This window comes from Salvelinus sp. IW2-2015, linkage group LG19, assembly GCF_002910315.2.
Source record: "Salvelinus sp. IW2-2015 linkage group LG19, ASM291031v2, whole genome shotgun sequence".
Classification (NCBI taxonomy): domain Eukaryota; kingdom Metazoa; phylum Chordata; class Actinopteri; order Salmoniformes; family Salmonidae; genus Salvelinus; species Salvelinus sp. IW2-2015.
This window is the reverse complement of record NC_036859.1, coordinates 20,097,172-20,116,805: the sequence shown is the minus strand read 5'-3', so window position 1 is coordinate 20,116,805 and position 19,634 is coordinate 20,097,172. Positions and strand designations below refer to the sequence as shown.

The 19,634-nt window shown below is 44.8% G+C and overlaps 1 protein-coding gene across 1 annotated transcript; it reads left to right on the top strand.

Moving 5' to 3' along the window:
- The first annotated feature begins 663 nt into the window (after window positions 1-663).
- LOC111979550 (pancreas transcription factor 1 subunit alpha-like) lies at window positions 664-1,969 on the top strand. The gene is made up of 2 exons (XM_024010146.1): window positions 664-1,353; window positions 1,474-1,969. The coding sequence occupies exons 1-2, from the start codon at window positions 753-755 to the stop codon at window positions 1,680-1,682; spliced, it is 810 nt and encodes a 269-aa protein (XP_023865914.1). The 5' UTR covers window positions 664-752; the 3' UTR covers window positions 1,683-1,969.
- Window positions 1,970-19,634: the final 17,665 nt, after the last annotated feature.

The window sequence follows — 19,634 nt, the reverse complement described above, 5'->3', positions numbered from 1 at the left end:
AGCCTCCGTGGAGCCTCGGAAAGGACTCTGATGTGTATTACAATATAACAGCCTAATAATAATCTATTATTGTGGAAACGTGCAACCAGATGTGGACACGTATGCTGCAAGCAAACAATGTAATAGTTGTATTGAATCAAAATTCAATAAAKGAATGGGAATAACGCGATTACTTCAAAGAAAAGAGAAACCTGCACACTGCTCTTGCTGAAATACAAATGTTCACAAAAGTTCTGAGGAAGGCCAAGAATGAGGCCGACAGGTTAACCTGTTATGGCTGCAGGAGGCTTTTTGGAAAATTAATTAAGCTTTAATAAGTAAATACAATATTAAAAAGTGATCCGTGCAAGAGCAGTGTGCGAGTTTCTCTTAAAAATAACTGTATTGAATAAAAGGTACAACGTTAGGGTGGCTGCGGGTTTTAGACTTAGTAGGTCATTGGTCCTCTAATGCTTTGTTTCCCCTATGTTCAGTTTTCCATGTAGGGCAGGAGGGGGTTAAGCGCTGCGTCATAAATGGAAGGGGGGGCTGAGTGGTAAGAGATTATTATCTCTAGGTGCACCCTCCACTGCGGAGCGTAGTGTATACTCAACGCTGATTGGCTGGCTTTTTTGGTTAATGGCACACGACTATGAATGTAGTTATAAGAGTCCTCGCGTGCCAGCCTTCAGCTGAACTAACTCTTGAGCATCCAGAGACAGCGCAAAGAGCAAACTTGCTGTTACTGGGCAACACGAAAACAACAGCTAAAAATGGACACTGTCTTGGATCCATTTACTGGACTGGACTCCTTCTCCTCCCCTTATTTAGATGACGATGATTTCTTTACTGACCAGTCCTCCAGGGACCACTTGGACACCGACGAGTTTCTGGATGACGATGTCAACTTTCTCACCAGCCATTTCCAAGATTACTATAAGGACAGCAGGATAGCGCACGATGGGGACTATTGTGACATCAGTAACTTGTCCTTCTCTTCCTCCTCGTCTACCTGCTCGTATGAATGCACTGACAGCACCTCAGAGCTGTCGCCTCAGATGGGAGAAGATAGCCCGATGCTGAAAAGGCGGAGGCGGATGAGATCCGATATGGAGATGCAACAATTACGGCAGGCTGCCAACATCCGTGAGCGGCGGAGGATGCAGTCAATTAACGATGCTTTCGAGGGACTCCGGTCTCACATCCCCACTCTACCGTACGAAAAGAGGCTATCCAAAGTCGATACCCTGCGCCTGGCCATTGGCTACATCAACTTCCTCGCTGAGCTCGTGCAGTCCGACATGCGCATCCGAAACTCCAACAGTGACGCACTGACTCAACCCAAAAAAGTTATAATTTGCCACAGAGGAACAAGTAAGTAGCATACATTCCATATGGTTAGATAATGCCTATGATAATGACTTAACTTTGAACTGTATTGTTACTCATTTGTTAAAGACTTGGTCCGTTACTAATCATTTGTCCCCTTCTCAGGATCTCCATCTCCAAGTGACCCTGACTACGGGCTGCCTCCCCTCGCTGGACACTCTCTGTCCTGGAAAGACGAGAAAGAGCTGAAAGACCAGAACATAATCAGAACCGCTAAAGTCTGGACACCTGAGGACCCACGGAAACTGCACATGAAATCCTCCCTGTCCAACATTGAAAACGAGCCTCCTTTAAGCTTAATCTCAGTCCAATAAATATTATGTTATGTTTATGTCTAAAAGTATGTATTGTTATACACCCATGGTAAATCCATGTTAATATATAATGTTCTCTTGACGTTGATTATTTAAGTGTAAATATTATATTTATATGTCAATGATCTCTATTCTTAATTCAGGCAGCATGGCAATCACCATGTATAGCAACATGTATTTAATTGTTTCCATGATAATATGTTTTAATTGAACATTGATGAATATACTAAAACCAAAGTATTTTTATAGGCCTACTGAATTGTAAAATAATTTATATTTATATTCAATCTGATAAATGCTCTTAAATTATGAATACTTTGTGTTGTCTGGTCTATACCACTTTTCTTCATAGGCTAATATGCTTACATACATTTAAGAAGTATCATTGAAAATCCAAGTTGTGAAGATAAATATCCATTAAAGGAAAGTTATACGCATGCATAACAGTGCATAAATCAATGAACTTAAGTGATATCGAGCATTATAAGTTGAATTGCAGGGCACATTGGGCCTCAGTCTCAACCCATGCATGTGCGTATACTCTATGAGCAACTATGTTCATTCTACTGGGTATCTGATGGAGTCTGATAACTCCTTCATAGCCCTACGTTTTATGAAGCTGTGGCCTGTATGGATCTTAGATCTGTAGCTTAAACACCCGCAAACTTCATATCAAACTACATTAGGTATGCAAATCAGATGTACATTAAACTAACATGCAGATACAATTCAATGGTTTAAAATGCAGGGCCTGCAGCTATAAACCATAGCTGTTATCATGTTGGTGTATTATATTGTTTAAAGGGGCATGACTAGACCGATGGCTTGCAGTAAAAGCTGTTAGCTTCAATGTTCTGCAGGTGCTTCAAGGCAAAACTCTTCCGTGGTAGCGGCATCCTGTCAACCTGTTCCCTTGCCATTTTACGTCAGCTCTCACATATCTATGTAGTGGTAGCCCACATATATGCCTGTGCCCAAACTTGCAAACACACATTCATAAAATCAACTGGCTAAGGGCATTTCGGATAACACATGCATTTCGGATGGGGGTAAAAGAAAGGTAGATTAATTTTCTGTATTAGTCTTTGCAATTCGATTATTTACTTCTTGCTATATTATTATTATTATTAATAATAATACATAGTATTATATAGTATTATTATGGTTATTATTGTTACTATTATTTCTCTACTCGAATTTGTTGCTAAATATGAATGAGATTGTGTGTTTTTTCCTAAATTGAAACTGGATGTTAATATTTTTACCAGTTTTCCGTGCATCTGCTTTTTGGAAATCTCAGTAGACCTATAATCCCATCTCTTGTTGTATTACCGCTACATTAACAGCGCAGTTATGCGCGTCCTAGACACGACACAAGAGACCATGTCATCTAATTAGATTCATTAGAAAGTCAAATGTCAGCAAGTCAGCCTTAAACGAAATAAAAGGCCCAGGAAGTAGCTGGGCTTCATCTATTTTGTCGGGGGCAACATTTCTATTTAATTTGGTGAAGTGGCAGAGAACAACAAAACAACAGTATAGCATAATTGTTTGGTCACACCTAATGCTATTGAGATATTGCGTTTTTGTGCGCAAGCACAGTACAAAACCCCTCAAAACATCCTTTAGTGCAATACCAATCAAACGGAAGGGAAAGGCTTAAGCAGTCAAACACTTGGATCTATATCTTGTTACTGTTGTGCTTGGTCTTGGCAAGGCTTAAAAGAGCACCATTTACAGGCTGACAGGTTTTATTCCTTTTCTTACCCGGCTAAACATTGGAAAACCATGCCAAGCTCCAATTACGTTAAGAATAAGTTAGTGATACTGAAATGGCGTGCAATGCTCTATAGCATTCGAGTAGCCTTTGACTACATGTTGCTGACTGCTTTGGCATGCAAGGCAAGTTTATAGTCAGTAAATGTGTCACAAGGCATAGAAAACAGCCGTATGTTAGCGCAGTAGTCGTATATAGACCCAAGTGGCTCCAAGGTATGCCTGTGCCAATTTGKCAAAAACAAAAACACGATGTTTATGGATGTGCTATGTCATTGTGCACTGTCAATTACAGTGACACCTTTCCTAATGTGTTCGTGGGTTTTAACATATCAAGCCTATTGTTACCATTTGAAAGTTGTTGCAAATAAGAAATGACGCACCAGGCTGTTCATGACAAGCGCAGCCCTATGCGCATCATTTTGCATGCAACTCAGAGCCAACGAATGGATAACTTTTGCGCATAAATTGTAGAAGACAGATCAAAGATATGCAGAAATATTAAACAAAAAGCTGTGATAGGCTAATAATGACAACAGTGAGAATAACAAATAATTAGACTGTATTGGAAAACCAACTTCTAAGAACATTAGGCTATTTCATGAAGGTATGCTAGTTCTACTTTATGATATCCAACACATTTCAGTCATATCTCTATTAATCAGATGAAAGTAACATGGCTAAATGAATCATCCATTAACACTATAATAATCCGTAGATAAGCGTATGGTAAGCACTGGGAAGGACGCCTAACAAGATTMTCATAAACTGTAAGTAACTGCTGATACTTTGGATTATCGCGCATAAAAATATGGGCTCAGAGTCTGTAAATCCCCCGAACTCCCGCGATTTCATTAACGTATCTCCACGGTGGCATCGGGGTACCAGCTGCGAGGTTGAACAAACACCAGTTGAGTCTGCCCATGGGCAGTGTGAACCTCGTGAGTGGCCTTTTAAATCCTTCGCACCAAGCACCAAAATGCTCAAATGGCGCAAAATTATTATTGAAAAACATGCAAATATTATTCAATAATTATATGTGATAATTCAAAATAGATTATTGTGTTAGTATGGACGTTAGCACTTGGCTATCCAACAGGTGTTAGGACTTGGCCCGGGGATACGTGTACAGAGAGACCCATGGAGGGGAGGGCGAGGTTGCCAGAGAACGCACTGCCCAGGCGCCTCTCCTTTTACATGGCGTGGAGGCGCCTTACAATCCAAATGATAGGCCTATCTTTATTGCTTCTCACATGTCCTAGGCTGTAACATATCCATCCCCGTCGAGGTTCTTTAGGATGCACCTGGTATTTMAAACTTGTTCTTTTTGTGCTTCTGGGTCCTGGACAGCAGCTGCTTAAAACAAGCAAAGAGAGAGGCCTTTACAATGTCTCCAAGACGTGTTGGCATGGTTCTCGTCTTTAATGTTCCATTAACCATTGTCTATACAATATGGGAACTGTAAAGCATGACGTTTTGTTATAATAAAACATGTTCAATGATACCCTTGGATTGAAAGCCTTAATACGAGCCAGCAAACATTCAATCTTGTTGTGTCCCCCCGTCTATCTGCAGGCAATTACTGCGGCCTTTTGCTGGGCCTTGATAAGCCAATTAAATTTATGTCTGCTAATTTTCCAATTAGAAAAAAGAACTTAGATCTGGGCTGGCTCATAAGGACATTGATTTTCTTACCATCACCTGGCGTTCAAACGGGTTCCATTTACCAACAAGGAAAATGTCAGGCGTTTCATTTGGCGACTCTTGTTACCATAAGGCTCTTTCCATCCGGCCCCATTGTTTTCTCCTGTTAATAACTCATTACAAGGATTTCACAAATCCTCCATTACATATGTTTTGTCTCCATATTTTGATCCGTAAGATTAAGCAGATGTTACGATTGAAAATGGAAAACTCCAGGGCTATTCTGTCTGAAAGAAAGAGGCGGACTCTGCGCCGAACTAACAAAGAGGTTGGAGAGATCTTCAGAAAAACATTTACGACCAATAAACAGACTTCATCCTGCTCTATTTCAACCATTGTGGCGTTTTTGAATAATTAAGGTTAATAGGAATAGGTTTGTGTACTTTCAATGCAAGACCACAGGTGCGGGATGACATGATGAATGATGTGCCTGATTTTTGCCAAGCTCGAGGGCCCTTCTCTTGGATGTTCAAGCTGATAGAAAATATTGTCATTTCTTTAATTCACAGCATTACTTTCATTCAGGACAAAGCAGGGTGATGAAAAGCTTATGCTGTAATGAAACACGCTACATGGTGGTCGCTTTGCTTCATGAAAGAAAGGGCGAGTCAATGCCCAGGCGCGCTTTGGTTTGTGCGCAAGTACTCCATCTAAATTAAATAAAAGACCCTTTCCAACTTTTAAAAGACCGCATTTTACCTTTATTAAAGCCTCCACGGCTGAATCCATTAAGCATATGGTGCTAAGACACCAGTCTTTTGAACTGGGGAAGCCCTCGATATGGTAACTTGTGTTTTACGGGATATTAACTTCTCAATAGCCTTACCGATCATGGCAACAAGTGTTCCCAAGGCGCGCGCGTACAATATGGTGCAAGTTGTTTTTCAAAAAGGACACTATTCTTAATTGGAGCATAAAACAATAGTAGTTTCGCAATTTCAACACATTTGTAACACTCATTGAAAAATGAACACCAATTATTGATGAAAAGTATTGTAATTGTGGACCCAAGGAGAAGGACATACATACTCCAACATCTGCGTCCGTTTTGCGCATGGAGCTATATCCTCGGCTGTGTATGGATAGGTAAGGGTGCGCATGGAGAACTTCTCTGTTCTTTTACGCCAATTCTGAATATAGACTAAAGTACCCACATCACAGGTCGTGTACTTGGTCCATGTTCGCCTAAATATTTCACTTAAACAGGCTTATCTAACATAAATGTCCTGTGCAGCAGTAGTAGTGTCAATGTTACCACATTATCCCTGTCTATAACCAAATAAGGCCTTAAATTATGTAGGGTTGGTCGTTCAGTTCGTGCATTATGGGTTTATGTTGGTTAAATAATAATATAAATCCAATACATTTACGCGTAACGGATAGTTCCATAGTCGAATCTTAAAATGCACTGAAGTTTACGCGCACATATCTTAAATTATGAAAATCATATACAGATATTTAGGTAAAATATTCTGGCACGTTCAGATGAGCGCACCAATCAGAGCCATCTAAAACCACCCCACAGCCTGTTGGCCGACGTAATTTAGCATTGTTTAACCAATTAATACCACATTTAAACCAAGACACGCTCAAGAAATAGACATTGGATGTGAGATTGTACTGAGAAAAGACGCTGAATGTTGAAGGAGTGAGTGACTCATTGGGTGGGTGAAATGAGTGAGGGTGATGTTTGATGCAGCGTGAGATCAGAGTGAAAGTGAAAGGACGTCTTAACTTTAATGGATAATCAAGCAAGTGCGGTGAAGACTATATACAGTATATTCGGAAAGTATTCAGRCCCCTCGACTTTTTCCACATTTTGTTACTCAACAGCCTTATTCTAAAATTGATGCAATTATTATTTTCCTCGTCAATCTACACACAATACCCCATAATGACAAAGCGAAAACAGGTTTTTAGACATTTTTGCAAATGTATATATATWTTTTTTAACAGAAATACGTATTCAGACCCTTCGCTATGAGACTTGAAATTGAGCTCAGGTAAATCCTGTTTCCATTGATCATCAGTGAGATGTTTCTACGACTTGATTGGAGTACACCTGTGGTCAATTCAATTGATTTGACATGATTTGGAAAGGCACACACCTGTTTATATAAGGTCCCACATTTGACAGTGCTGTAACGCCCTGACCATAGAGAGCCTTTTTTATGTCTCTTTTTAGTTTGGTCAGGGTGTGATTTGGGTGATTATTCTATGTCCTTTATTTCTATGATATGTGTTTCTATGTTTTGGCATGGTATGGTTCTCAATCAGGGACAGCTGTCTATCGTTGTCTCTGATTGGGAATCATACTTAGGCAGCCCTTTTTCCCACCTGTGATTGTGGGTAGTTAACTTTGTTAGTGGCACTATAGCCTTGTTTAGCTTCACAGTCGTTTCTTTGTTTTCTTGTTTTGTTGGCAACGTTTTCTAAAATAAAAGGAATATATACGCTCACCACGCTGCACCTTGGTCTTCTTCCGACGACGGCCGTGACAAGTGCATGTCAGAGCATAAACCAAGACATGAGGTCGAAGGAATAGTTCAATGAGCTCCGAGACAGGATTGTGTCGAGGCACAGATCTGGGGAAGGGTACCAAAAAATGTCTGCAGCATTGAAGGTCCCCAAGAACACAGCGGCCTCCATCATTGTTAAATGGAAGAAGTTTGGAACCACCAAGACTCTTCCCTAGAGCTGGCCGCCTGGCCAAATTGAGCAATCTGGGGAGAAGGGCCTTGGTCAGGGAGGTGACCAATAATCCGATGGTCACTCTGCGCGTTCCTCTGTAGAGATGGGAGAACCTTCCAGAAGGACAATCATCTCTGCAGCACTCCACCAATCAGGCCTTTATGGTTGAGTGGCCAGACGGAAGCCACTCCTCAGTAAAAGACACGACAGCCTGCTTGGAGTTTGCCAAAAGGCACCTAAAGGACTCTCAGACCATGAGAAACAAGATTCTCTGGTCTGATGAAACCAAGATTGAACTCTTTGGCCTGAATGCCAAGCGTCACGTCTGGAGGAAAAATGGCACCATCCCTACGGTGAAGCATGGTGGTGGCAGCATCATGCTGTGGGTATGTTTTTCAGCGGCAGGGACCGGGAGACTAGTCATGATCGAGGGAAAGGTGAACGGAGCAAAGTAAAGTTTTTTTATGGGGTATTGTGTGTAGATTAATGAGGGGGAAAAAACAATTTAATCAATTTTGAAATAAGGCTGTAACATAACAAAATGTGAAAAAGTCAAGGGCTATGAATACTATCTGAATGCACTCTATACACTGTATGTCATTTTTTGTCAACGATCTACACAAAATACTCGAAGTTGATATCGAAGTTGAAGAAGAATTCTAACATTTGTTAGGATTGAGCCTTGGGGTACTCCCTTGGTGACGGGCAATGGCTGAGACAGCAGATGTTCTGACTTTATACACTGCACTCTTTGAGAGAGGTAGTTAGCAAACCAGGACAAAGACCACTCAGAGACACCTATAAACCTTAGCTGACCCACAAGAATGGAATGGTCTACCGTATCAAAATCTTTGGCCAAGCCAATAAAAATAGCACCACAACATTGCTTAGAATCAAGGCCAGTGGTGACATCATTGAGGACCTTTAAGGTTGCAGTGACACATCCATAACCTGAGCAGAAACCAGATTGCATATCAGAGAGGATACTATAGACATCAAGAAAGCCAGGCAGTTGATTATTGACAAGTTTTTCCAACACTTTTGACAAACAGGGCAAAAATAGAAATAGGTCTATAACAGTTAGGATCAGCTTGATCTCCCCCTTTAAGTAAAAGATGCACCATGGCTGCCTTCCAAGTAATGGGTGTCACAACCTGATCTGTTCACCTGTCTTTGTGCTTGTCTCCACCCCCCTCCAGGTGTCGCTCATCTTCCCCATTATCCCCAGTGTATTTATACCTGTGTTCTCTGTTTGTCTGTTGCCAGTTCGTTTTGTCCATCAAGCCTACCAGCGTTTTCCCCTTGCTCCTGTCTTTCTATAGTTCCTGTTTTCTAGTTTTCCTGGTTTTGATCATTCTGTCTGCCTTGACCCTGAGCCTGCCTGCCGTTCTGTACCTTGTCACACCGCCCTGGATTGCTGACCTCTGCCTGCCGTTGGCCTGTTGTTTTGCCTGACCCTGTTCTAGTAATACACTTTTGTTACTTCGACATTGTCTGCATCTGGATCTTCCCTAAAACGTGATAGTACGAACTGGCCATGACTGACCCAGTAGACTCGGACCAGCTCCGCCATGCCAACCCCTCCCAAGGAGCCATCATCGGAAGGCACGAGGAGTTGCTTCACGGTCTTATGGAATAGTTCCAGGCTTTGGTCGAACGCCATGACCGAGCGTTGTGGGTTGCCTGTTAGGCAGCCTACCACGACGGTAACCTCCCAGCCCCTCAGTAACCCGGCTGTTAGCAGCGTTGCCACCCCGGCCACCCCAGTTTCCCGGGAACCCTGTTTACCTCCCACGGAACGCTTTGATGGTGAGTCGGACACCTGTCGGGCGTTTCTCGCACAGTTTTCCCTCATTATCGAGCTGCAGCCCTCCTCCTTCCCCTCGGACTGCTCTAAGATAGCGTACCTCATCACGCTGATGTCCTGGAGGGCTCTCGCCTGGGCTACGGCAGGGCAGTATGGGAACAGCAGTCGGTATATGCTTCAGTCTGGAGGAGTTTGTGGTGGAGGTAGAGAAAGTTTGATGCTCCATTGTTCCGGGAGAGAGGCTGCCCGGAAGTTTCTCCAGCTTCGACAAGACTCCCGCAGTGTGACAGACTATGCGGTGGATTTCCGCACGTTGGCAGCTGAGAGTGCCTAGAACCTGGAAGCACTGTTCGACATGTTCCTGCACAGAGTATCGGAGGAAGTAAAGGACGAGCTTGCGGCCCGKGAACCACCATTCGCATCGATGGGCGACTACGGGAACGAAGGAAGGAGAGGAGATTTGATTTCGCTGACCCAAGGATTCCACCTCGCCTCTGAGGCATCCCGGAAGTCCCCGATGGCTCAGTTGCCGAGAGAACCCGAGGCTACCCGAGTTCCCCCTGAGTCTCCGAAGGCTGCCAATTCACCTCTTCCCAAGCCAATGCAACTAGGCAGAGTTAGGCTGTCTCCAGCCAAACAACTATACAGGATTCACACTAAGAGTTGCCTGTATTGCGGGACTACTGGTCATTTTGTCTCCACCTATCCACTAAAAAACCATGGTCACCGGTAGGAGCGAGCACTCTGGTGGGTCATAAGGATAACTTTTCCTCTCCCCTTACTCACACCCCTTTTCATGCTTTATGCTGTGGGGAAAACAGTTGAAATCTCTTCGGGTACTCATCGGCTCTGGGGCTAATGAGAGCTTAATGGATGCTACCATGGAGTCCGAGCTAGGCATCCCCACTCAGCCCCTCTCCATTCCCATGGATGTTAGAGCGCTAGACAGGTGCTCTATAGGCCAGGTCACCCACAATGCCACCCCATCAACCTATGGGTGTCAGGGAACCACAGCAAGACGATCCAATTCCTGCTCATTAAGTTTCCTCAGGTTCCCGTGGTATTGGGATTCTCTTGACTGCAGCGACACAATCGCCTTATTGACTGGTCTGCTGGTGCCATCATGGGTTGGAGCCTGTTYCGCCACGCTCAGTACCTGAAGTCAGTGCAGCCTGCCCCGGGACGTCTTCCTGGGGGCTCRGAAGGTGCCGCGGACCTCTCCGYCATTCCCGCGGAGTACCAGGACCTTCGGGAGGTGTTCAGTAAGACCCGGGCCACTTCGCTTCCGCCACACCGACCCTATGACTGCGGGATTGACCTTCTCCCAGACACCACTCTGCCCCGGGGACGATTGTACTCTGTCGGGTCCGGAGATCAAGGCTATGGAAACCAACATTAAGGACTCCCTAGCTGCAGGGTTCATCCGTCCTTCTGCCTCCCCCGCCAGCGCAGGGTTCTTCTTTGTGGAGAAGGACAAAAACCTGCACCCATGCATCGACTACCGGGGTCTCAATGACATCACGGTGAAGAACCGCTACCCACTACCACTCATCTCCTCGGCCTTCGCACCGCTTCAGGGGGACACCATGTTCTCCATGCTGGCCCTACGGAATGCCTACCACCTGGTGCAGATACGGGAAGGGGACAAGTGGAAGACTATCTTCAACACGGCCAGCAGTCACTACGAGTATCTGGTCATGCCATTTGGCCTTGCCAACACCCCTGCTGTGTTCCAGGCTCTGGTCAATGATGTTCTCTGTGACATGTTGAACCGGTTCGTCTTCGTCTACCTCGACAAAATCCTCATATTCTCCCGCTCCGCCCAAGAAGATGTGCTTCACGTCCGACAGGTTCTCCAACTCCTCCTGGAGAAGCAGATTTTTGTGAAAGCGGAGAAGTGTGAATTCCATCGCTCCACCATCCCCTTCCTGGGTTACATCATCGCTGCAGGGAGTGTACAGATGGATCCCGGGAAGGTGAGAGCGGTGGTGGAATGGCCCCAGCCTACGTCCAGGGTGCAGCTGCAACGTTTCCTGGGGTTTGGCAACTTTTATCGCAGCTTTATCCAGGGTTACAGCACCCTGGCTTCCCCCCTGTCTGCACTCACCTCTCCCAAGGTTCCATTCACGTGGTCGCCTGCTGCCTACCGGGCATTTCGGGATCTCAAACAACGTTTCACCACAGCTCCCATCCTGTCATTCTGACCCGTCCCGCCAGTTCGTGGTGGAGGACGATGCTTTGGATGCCGGAGTGGGGGCTGTCCTGTCCCAGCGTTCTGCCCTTGACCTCAAGTTACATCCCTGCACCTTCTTCTCCCATCGCCTCAACGCCACGGAGAGGAACTACTATCTGGGGAATTGTGAGCATCTCGCRGTGAAGATGGCGTTGAAGGAGTGGCGGCACTGGCTGGAGGGGACGGAACATCCGTTCATTGTGTGGACCGACCACATGAACCTGGAATATCTCCGCACCGCCAAGCGTCTCAATTCCAGGCAAGCTAGATCGGCCTTGCTTTTCACCCGGTTCAACTTCTCCCTCTCATACCGACCGGGATCCAAGAATGTCAAGCCAGATGCGCTGTCACGCTGTTATAGCCCCATGGCTACAACACAGGATCCCGAGACCATCCTTCCCACCTCATGCCTGGCGACGGCACTCAGCTGGGGGATAGGGAAGCTGGTTTGTGAGGCACAGTGTTCCCAGCCGAACCCCGAGGGTGGCCCAGATAACCGGATGTTTCTTCCTGACGCGGTCCGCTCCTCGATCCTGGAGAGGGCCCACTCCTCCAGGCTTGTCTGCCACCTGGSCTCTCGTCGGACCCTGGCCTTTGAGCGACAATGCTTTTGGTGGCCTACCATTATTCCTGACATCTCTGCGTTTGTCGCCGCATGCACGGTCAGTGCGCAGAACAAGACTCCACGGCAAGCTCCGGCTGGTCTCCTTCAACCTCTGCCTGTCCCTCACCGTCCCTGGTCTCACATAGCCCTGGACTTTGTCACGGGTCTCTCCCCATCTGATGGCAACAACCCCATCCTGACAGTAGTGGATCGGTTTTCCAAAGCCGCTTACGTCATTCCTCTCCCCAAACTACCCTCTGCCAAAGAGATGGCCCAGCTCATGATGCAGCACGTCTTCTGGGTCCATGGACTCCCAGTAGACATGGTCTCCGACCGGGGTCCTCAGTTCTTGTCCCAGTTCTGGAAGGCGTTCTGCACCCTCACTGGGTTGTCGGCCAGCCTCCGGGTTCCACCCCAGTCCAACACCCAGTTGGAGTGAGCCAACCAAGACTTGGAAATGACTCTTCGCTGCCTGGTCTCCACCAACCCCAGCTCCTGAAGCCAGCAACTAGTGTGAGTCGAATACGCCCGCAACACACTTCCTTACTCTGCCACGGGTCTCTTGCCCTTTGAGTGTTCCCTGGGTTATCAGCCCCCGCTCTTTCCTGAGCAAGAGGCCGGTATACCTTCGGCCCAGATGTTTGTTCGCCGTTGTCATCATACCTGGAAGAGAGCCCGGTCGGCCCTTCTCAAGACCACCTCCAGGTGTTGATGACAAGCGGACCACCACCGGACCCCGGCTCCCCGGTATCGTCTCGCAAACTTTTCCCCCGGTTTATCGGTCCTTTCCCTATCTCCAAAGTCATTAGCCCCTCTGCTGTTAGTCTTCTGTTGCCCCGTACCTTCCGTATACATCCCACATTTCATGTGTCTAAAATCAAACCTATGGCTCACAGCCCTTTGTCTCCTGTTTCCAGGCCCACCACTCTCCCCCGTCTCATCGACGGCCAACCAGCGTACACGGTGAGGCGTCTCTTAAAGGTTCGACCTCGGGGCAGGGGATTCCAGTACCTGGTTGACCGGGAGGGTTATGGCCCGGAGGAGAGGTGCTGAGTCACTGCTAGGTACATCCTGGACCAAGGCCTTATCGCTGATTTCTAATGCCGGCACTCCGGTCAACCAGGTATGCGCCCAGGTAGGACGCCAGGTGACGCCCCTTGTGGGGGGAAGGGGGTGTACTGTCACACCCTGATCTGTTTCACCTGTCTTTGTGCTTGTCTCCACCCTCTCCAGGTGTCGCCCATCTTCCCCATTATCCCCAGTGTATTTATACCTGTGTTCTCTGTTTGTCTGTTGCCAGTTTGCTTTGTCCATCAAGCCTATCAGCGTTTTTCCCCTTGCTCTTGTCTTTTTCTATAATTCCTGTTTTCTACTTTTCCCGGTTTTGACCATTCTGCCTGCCTTGACCCTGGGCCTGCATGCCGTTCTGTACCGTGTCACACCGCCCTCGATTATTGACCTCTGCCTGCCCTGACCCTGAGACTGCTTGCCATTCTGTACCTTTTGACTCTGATCTGGATTACTGACCTCTGCCTGCCATTGACCTGTCGTTTTGCCTGCCCCTGTTCTAGTAATAAACTTTTGTTACTTCGACACTGTCTGCATCTGGGTCTTCGCTAAAACATGATAATGGGAACCTCCCAGAGAGGAGAGACAGGTTAAAAAGGTCAGAGGCTTGGCGATGACAGGGGTAGCAACGTTAAAGAAGAACGGGTCTTAACCATCTGACCCAGATGTTTTTTGAGGTTAAAGTATAAGGAGCTCCTTTAGCACCTCGGACACAGTGATCGCCTGCAGGGAGAAACTTTGTAGCGGGGGGGTGGGGAAAAAGAGGGAGGAGCATCGGGCAAGTTGCATTAGAAGGGGTGGAAGATGAGAGAATTTTGGACGGGCAAGGAGGCATGGCTGAGTCAAATAGGAATCCTGACTTAATGAAGTGGTGATTAAAGAGCTCAGCCATGTGCTCCTTGTCAGTAACAACCACATCATCAACATTAAAGCAACTAACTTTGGCCTTCCGGATAGCCTGAGTGCACTCATTTCTAATTTGCCTGAACGAGAGCCAGTCAGCCTGAGTATTCGTGTGCCGAGCCTTTCGCCAAATGGAATTCTTGAGGTGGAGTAACTCTGCAAGATCACTGTCAGACCAGGGGCTGAACCTGTTTTTAAATCTCATTTTCTTCACCATGCTCAAAGGGATATTCTGCTTTTAGTCTGCTTTTTTTACCCATCTACCCAAAGGAGCCCTTCTTTGCGAGGCATTGGAAAACCTGTCTGGTCTTTGTGGTTGAATCTGTATTTAAAATGCACTGCTCAACTGAGGGACCTTACAGATAATTGTATGTGTGAGGTACAGAGATGAGGTAGTCATTCAAAAAACATGTTAAACACTATTACTGCACACAGAGTGAGTCCATGCAACATACAGTTGAAGTTGGAAGTTTACATACACCTTAGCCAAATACATTTATACTCAGTTTTTCACAATTCCTGACATTTAATCCTAGTAAAAATTCCCTGTCTTAGGTCAGTTACGATCACCACTTTATTTTAAGAATGTGAAATGTCAGAACAATAGTAGAGAGAATTATTTATTTAAGCTTTTATTTCTTTCATCACATTCCCAGTGGGTCAGAAGTTTACATACACTCAATTAGTATTTGGTAGCATTGCCTTTAAATTGTTTAACTTGGGTCAAACACTTCAGTTAGCCTTTCACAAGCTTCCCACAATAAGTTGGGTGAATTTTGGCCCATTCCTCATGACAGAGCTGGTGTAACTGAGTCAGGTCTGTAGGCCTCCTTCCTCGCCCACGCTTTTTCAGTTCTGCCCACACATTTTCTATAGGATTGAGGTCAGGGCTTTGTGATAGCCACTCAAATACCTTGACTTTGTGGTTCTTAAACCATTTTGCCACAACTTTGGAAGTATGCTTGGGGTCATTGTCCATTTGGAAGACCAATTTGTGACCAAGCTTTAACTTCCTGACTGATGTCTTGAGATGTTGCTTCAATATATCCACATAATTTTAAATTCCTCATGAAGCCATCTATTTTGTGAAGTGCACCAGTCCCTCTTGCAGCAAAGCATGCCCACAACATGATGCTGCCACCCCCGTGCTTCACTGTTGGGATGGTCTTCTTCGGCTTGCAAGCCTCCCCCTTTTTCTTCCAAACATAACGATGGTCATTATGGCCAAACAGATCTATTTTTGTTTCATCAGACCAGAAGCCATTTCTCCAAAAAGTATGATCTTTGTCCCCATGTGCTGTTGAAAACTGTAGTCTTGCTTTTTTTATGGCAGTTTTGGAGCAGTGGCTTCTTCCTTGCTGAGCAGCCTTTTAGGTTACGTCGATATAGGACTCATTTTCTTGTGGATATAGATACTTTTGTATCTGTTTTCTCCAGCATCTTCACAAGGTCCTTTGCTGATGTTTTGGAATTGATTTGCACTTTTCGCACCAAAGTATGTTAATCTCTAGAAGACAAAACGTGTCTCCTTCCTGAGCGGTATGACGGCTGCGTGGTCCCATGGTGTTTAGACTTGCGCACTATTGTTTGTACAGATGAACATGGTACCTTCAAGTGTTTGGAAATTGCTCCCAAGGATGAACCAGACTTGTGGAGGTCTACCATTTTTTTTCTGCGGATTTCTTTTGATTTTCCCATGATGTCAAGCAAAAGAGGCACTGAGTTTGAAGGTAGGCCTTGAAATACATCCACAGGTACACCTCCAATTGACTAAAATTATGTCAAATAGCCTATCAGAAGCTTCTAAAGCCATGCCATCATTTTCTGGAATTTTCAAGCTGTTTAAAGGCACAGTCAACTTAGTGAATATAAACTTTTGACCCACTGGAATTGTGATACAGTGAATTATAAGTGAAATAATATGTCTGTAAACAATTGTTGGAATAATTACTTGCGTCATGCACGAAGTAGATGTCCTAACTGACTTGCCAAACTATAGTTTGTTAACAAGAAATTTGTGGAGTGGTTGAAAAATGAGTTTTAATGAGTCCAACCTGAGTGTATGTAAACTTTTGACTTCAACTGTATGTGACTTGTTTAGCAAATTTTTACTCCTGAACTTATGTAGCTTTGCCATAACAAAAGGGTTGTATACATAGTGACTCAATACATTTCAGCTTTAAATTTGTAATTAATTTGTTTAAAAAAATAGAAAAATAATCATTCCACTTTTATATTATGGGGTATTGTCTGTGTGTGTAGGCCAGTGACAAAACAATCTAAATGTAATCCATTTAAATGCAGGCTGTAACAACAAAATTGGTCCCCCTCTTTGCTGCTATAACAGCCTCCACTCTTCTGGGAAGGTGTTCCACTAGATGTTAGAACATTGCTGCAGGGACTTGCTTCCATTCAGCAACAAGAGCATTAGTGAGGTTGGGCACTGATGTTGGGCAATTAGGCCTGGCTCGCAGTCAGCGTTCCAATTCATCTCAAGGGTGTTCAATGGGGTTGAGGTCAGGGCTGTGTGCAGGTCCGTCATGTTCTTCAACACCGATCTCGACAAACCATTTCTGTATGGACCTCACTTTTTGCACGGGGGCATTGTCATGGTGAAACAGGAAAGGGCCTTCCCCAAACTGTTGCTACAAAGCTGGAAGCACAGATTCATCTAGAATGTCATTGTATGCTTTAGCGTTAAGATTTCCCTTCACTGAAACTAAGGGGGCTAGCCCAACCATGACAAATAACCCCAGACCATTATTTCTCCTCCACCAAACTTGGTGGCACTATGCATTCGGGCAGGTAGCGTTCTCCTGGCATCCGCAAACCCAGATTTGTCCTTTCGAACTGCCATATGGTCAAGCGTGATTCATCACTCCAGAGAATGCGGCGAGCTTTATAGTACTCCAGCCGATGTTTGGCATTGCACAAGGTGATATTTTATTTATTGATTTATTTAACCTTTATTTATTTGACCCCCCCGACCAAACCCTTCCCAAATCCTTAATCCGGACTTGTTAGGGGCTTGTCTCTCGACGAACAGTTATTGTGCTGACGTTGCTTCCAGAGGCAGTTCGGAACTCGATAGTGAGTGTTGCAAACGAGGACAGACGAGATTTATACGCTTCAGCACCCGTTCTGTGAGTTTGTGTGGCCTACCATTTTGTGGCTGAGCCATTGTTGCTCCTAGACGTTTCCACTTCACAATAATCACTTACAGTTGACTGGGGCAGCTCTAGCAGGGCAGAAATTTGATGAAATGACTTGTTGGAAAGGTGGCATCCTATGACGGTGCCCCGTTGAAAGTCTCTGAGCTTTTCAGTAAGGCCATTCTACTGCCACTGTTTGTCTATTGAGATTGCATGACTGTGTGCTCAATTTTAAACACCTGTCAGCAGTGGTGTAAAGTACTTAATTAAGTAAAAATACTTTTAAGTACAACTTTTTTTTGTTCAACCCTTTTCTCCCCAATTTCATGGTATTCAATTGGTAGTTAAAGCCTTGTCTCATCGTAGCAACTCCCGTAGGGACTCAGGAGAGGCAAAGGTCAAGAGCCATACATCCCCCGAAACATGACCCAACCAAGTCACACAGCTTCTTAACCCAGAAGCCAGCCACACCAATGTGTCAGAGGAAACACAGTAGACCTGGTGACCGTTTCAGCGTGCATGCGCCCGGCCCGCCACGGGAGTAGCTAGAGCGCGATGGGACAAGGACATCCCCGCCGGCCAAACCCTCCCCCAACCCGGACTACGCTTGGCCAATTGTGGGTCTCCCGGTCGCGGCCGGCAGCCTGGACTTGAACCAGGATCTCTAGTGGYACAGCTAGCACTGCGATGCAGTGCCTTAGACCACTGCACCGCTCGGGACACCYGTAAGTCGTTTTTTGGGGGTATCTGTACTTAACTATTTATATTTTTGACAACTTGAAACTCCACTACATTCCTAAAGAAAATAATATACTTTTTACTCCTTACATTTTCCCTGATACCCAAAAGTACTTGTTATATTTTGAAAGCTTAGCAGGACAGGAAAATTGTCTAATTCACACAGTTATCAAGAGAACATCCCTGGTCATCCCTATTGCCTCTGATCTGGCAGACTCACTAAACACAAATGCTTCGTTGGTAAATGATGTCTGAGTGTTGAACTGTGCCGCTGGCTATCCGTAAATWAAWAAAAAACAAGAAAATCGTGTTGTCTGGATTGCTTAATATTAGAAATGTTAAATTATTTATATTTTTGATACTTAAGTACATTTAAAACCAAATAGTTTTAGACTTTTACTCAAGTAGTATTTTACTGGTTGACTTTCACTTTAACCATTTTATTTTATAGTATCTTTACTTTTACTCAGGTATGAACATTGGATTCTTTTTCCACCCCTGCCTGTCAGCAACAGGTGTAGCTGAAATAGCCAAATCCACTAATTTGAAGGGGTGTCCACATACTTTTGTATATTTCGTTTTTGATAATAGTATAGAATATCTGAGTGGTATCCTCTATTACAGGCCAATAACATTGTTTGACTTGTTTTATTTAGTAGAAATAAGAACTCAAACTGTACCTCCATTTTAATTATGTTGGTGATTTGGTTGTATATGCTACACAAGTATTGTAAATAATTAAGTTCTATATTGCAGAATGTTTTAATCAGTAACACTATATAGCAATATAACAAGCATGAGAGTGTGCGCTCACCCAATAGCTGGGCAATGACAGACAGCTGGCTTGAAAAGCCCCCTTGGTAGACCAAACACAACAACACTGACCTTTCCACGGGGGAATGGGACATGGGCTTTTGACTGAATTAGCCATAAAGACGTCTTGCTATGACCTTTGTTCGACTGAAAGAGGAGTGGATATCGTGCTTAATATGAGGCATTGTACACAGCTTTTGCGTGCCCCATATGAAATATTACTGTTCTTTCATTGACGCTCTTTCACGTCAAGGATGCAGTAAAAGTTTGGGTTGGAAGTTCTGAGTTCTTAAAATCACAAGACAACGCGTTTTGATTTTAATTTAAACATTATATATATTTCTATAGCCATATGTCCTATAAAGATTCATTACAATAATTGTCATGMCCTTACATCTACCTTAAACGTAATTAAGCAATTAAACATTTTTGGTAGACCTGCTTTATTCCTGACAGTTACTGA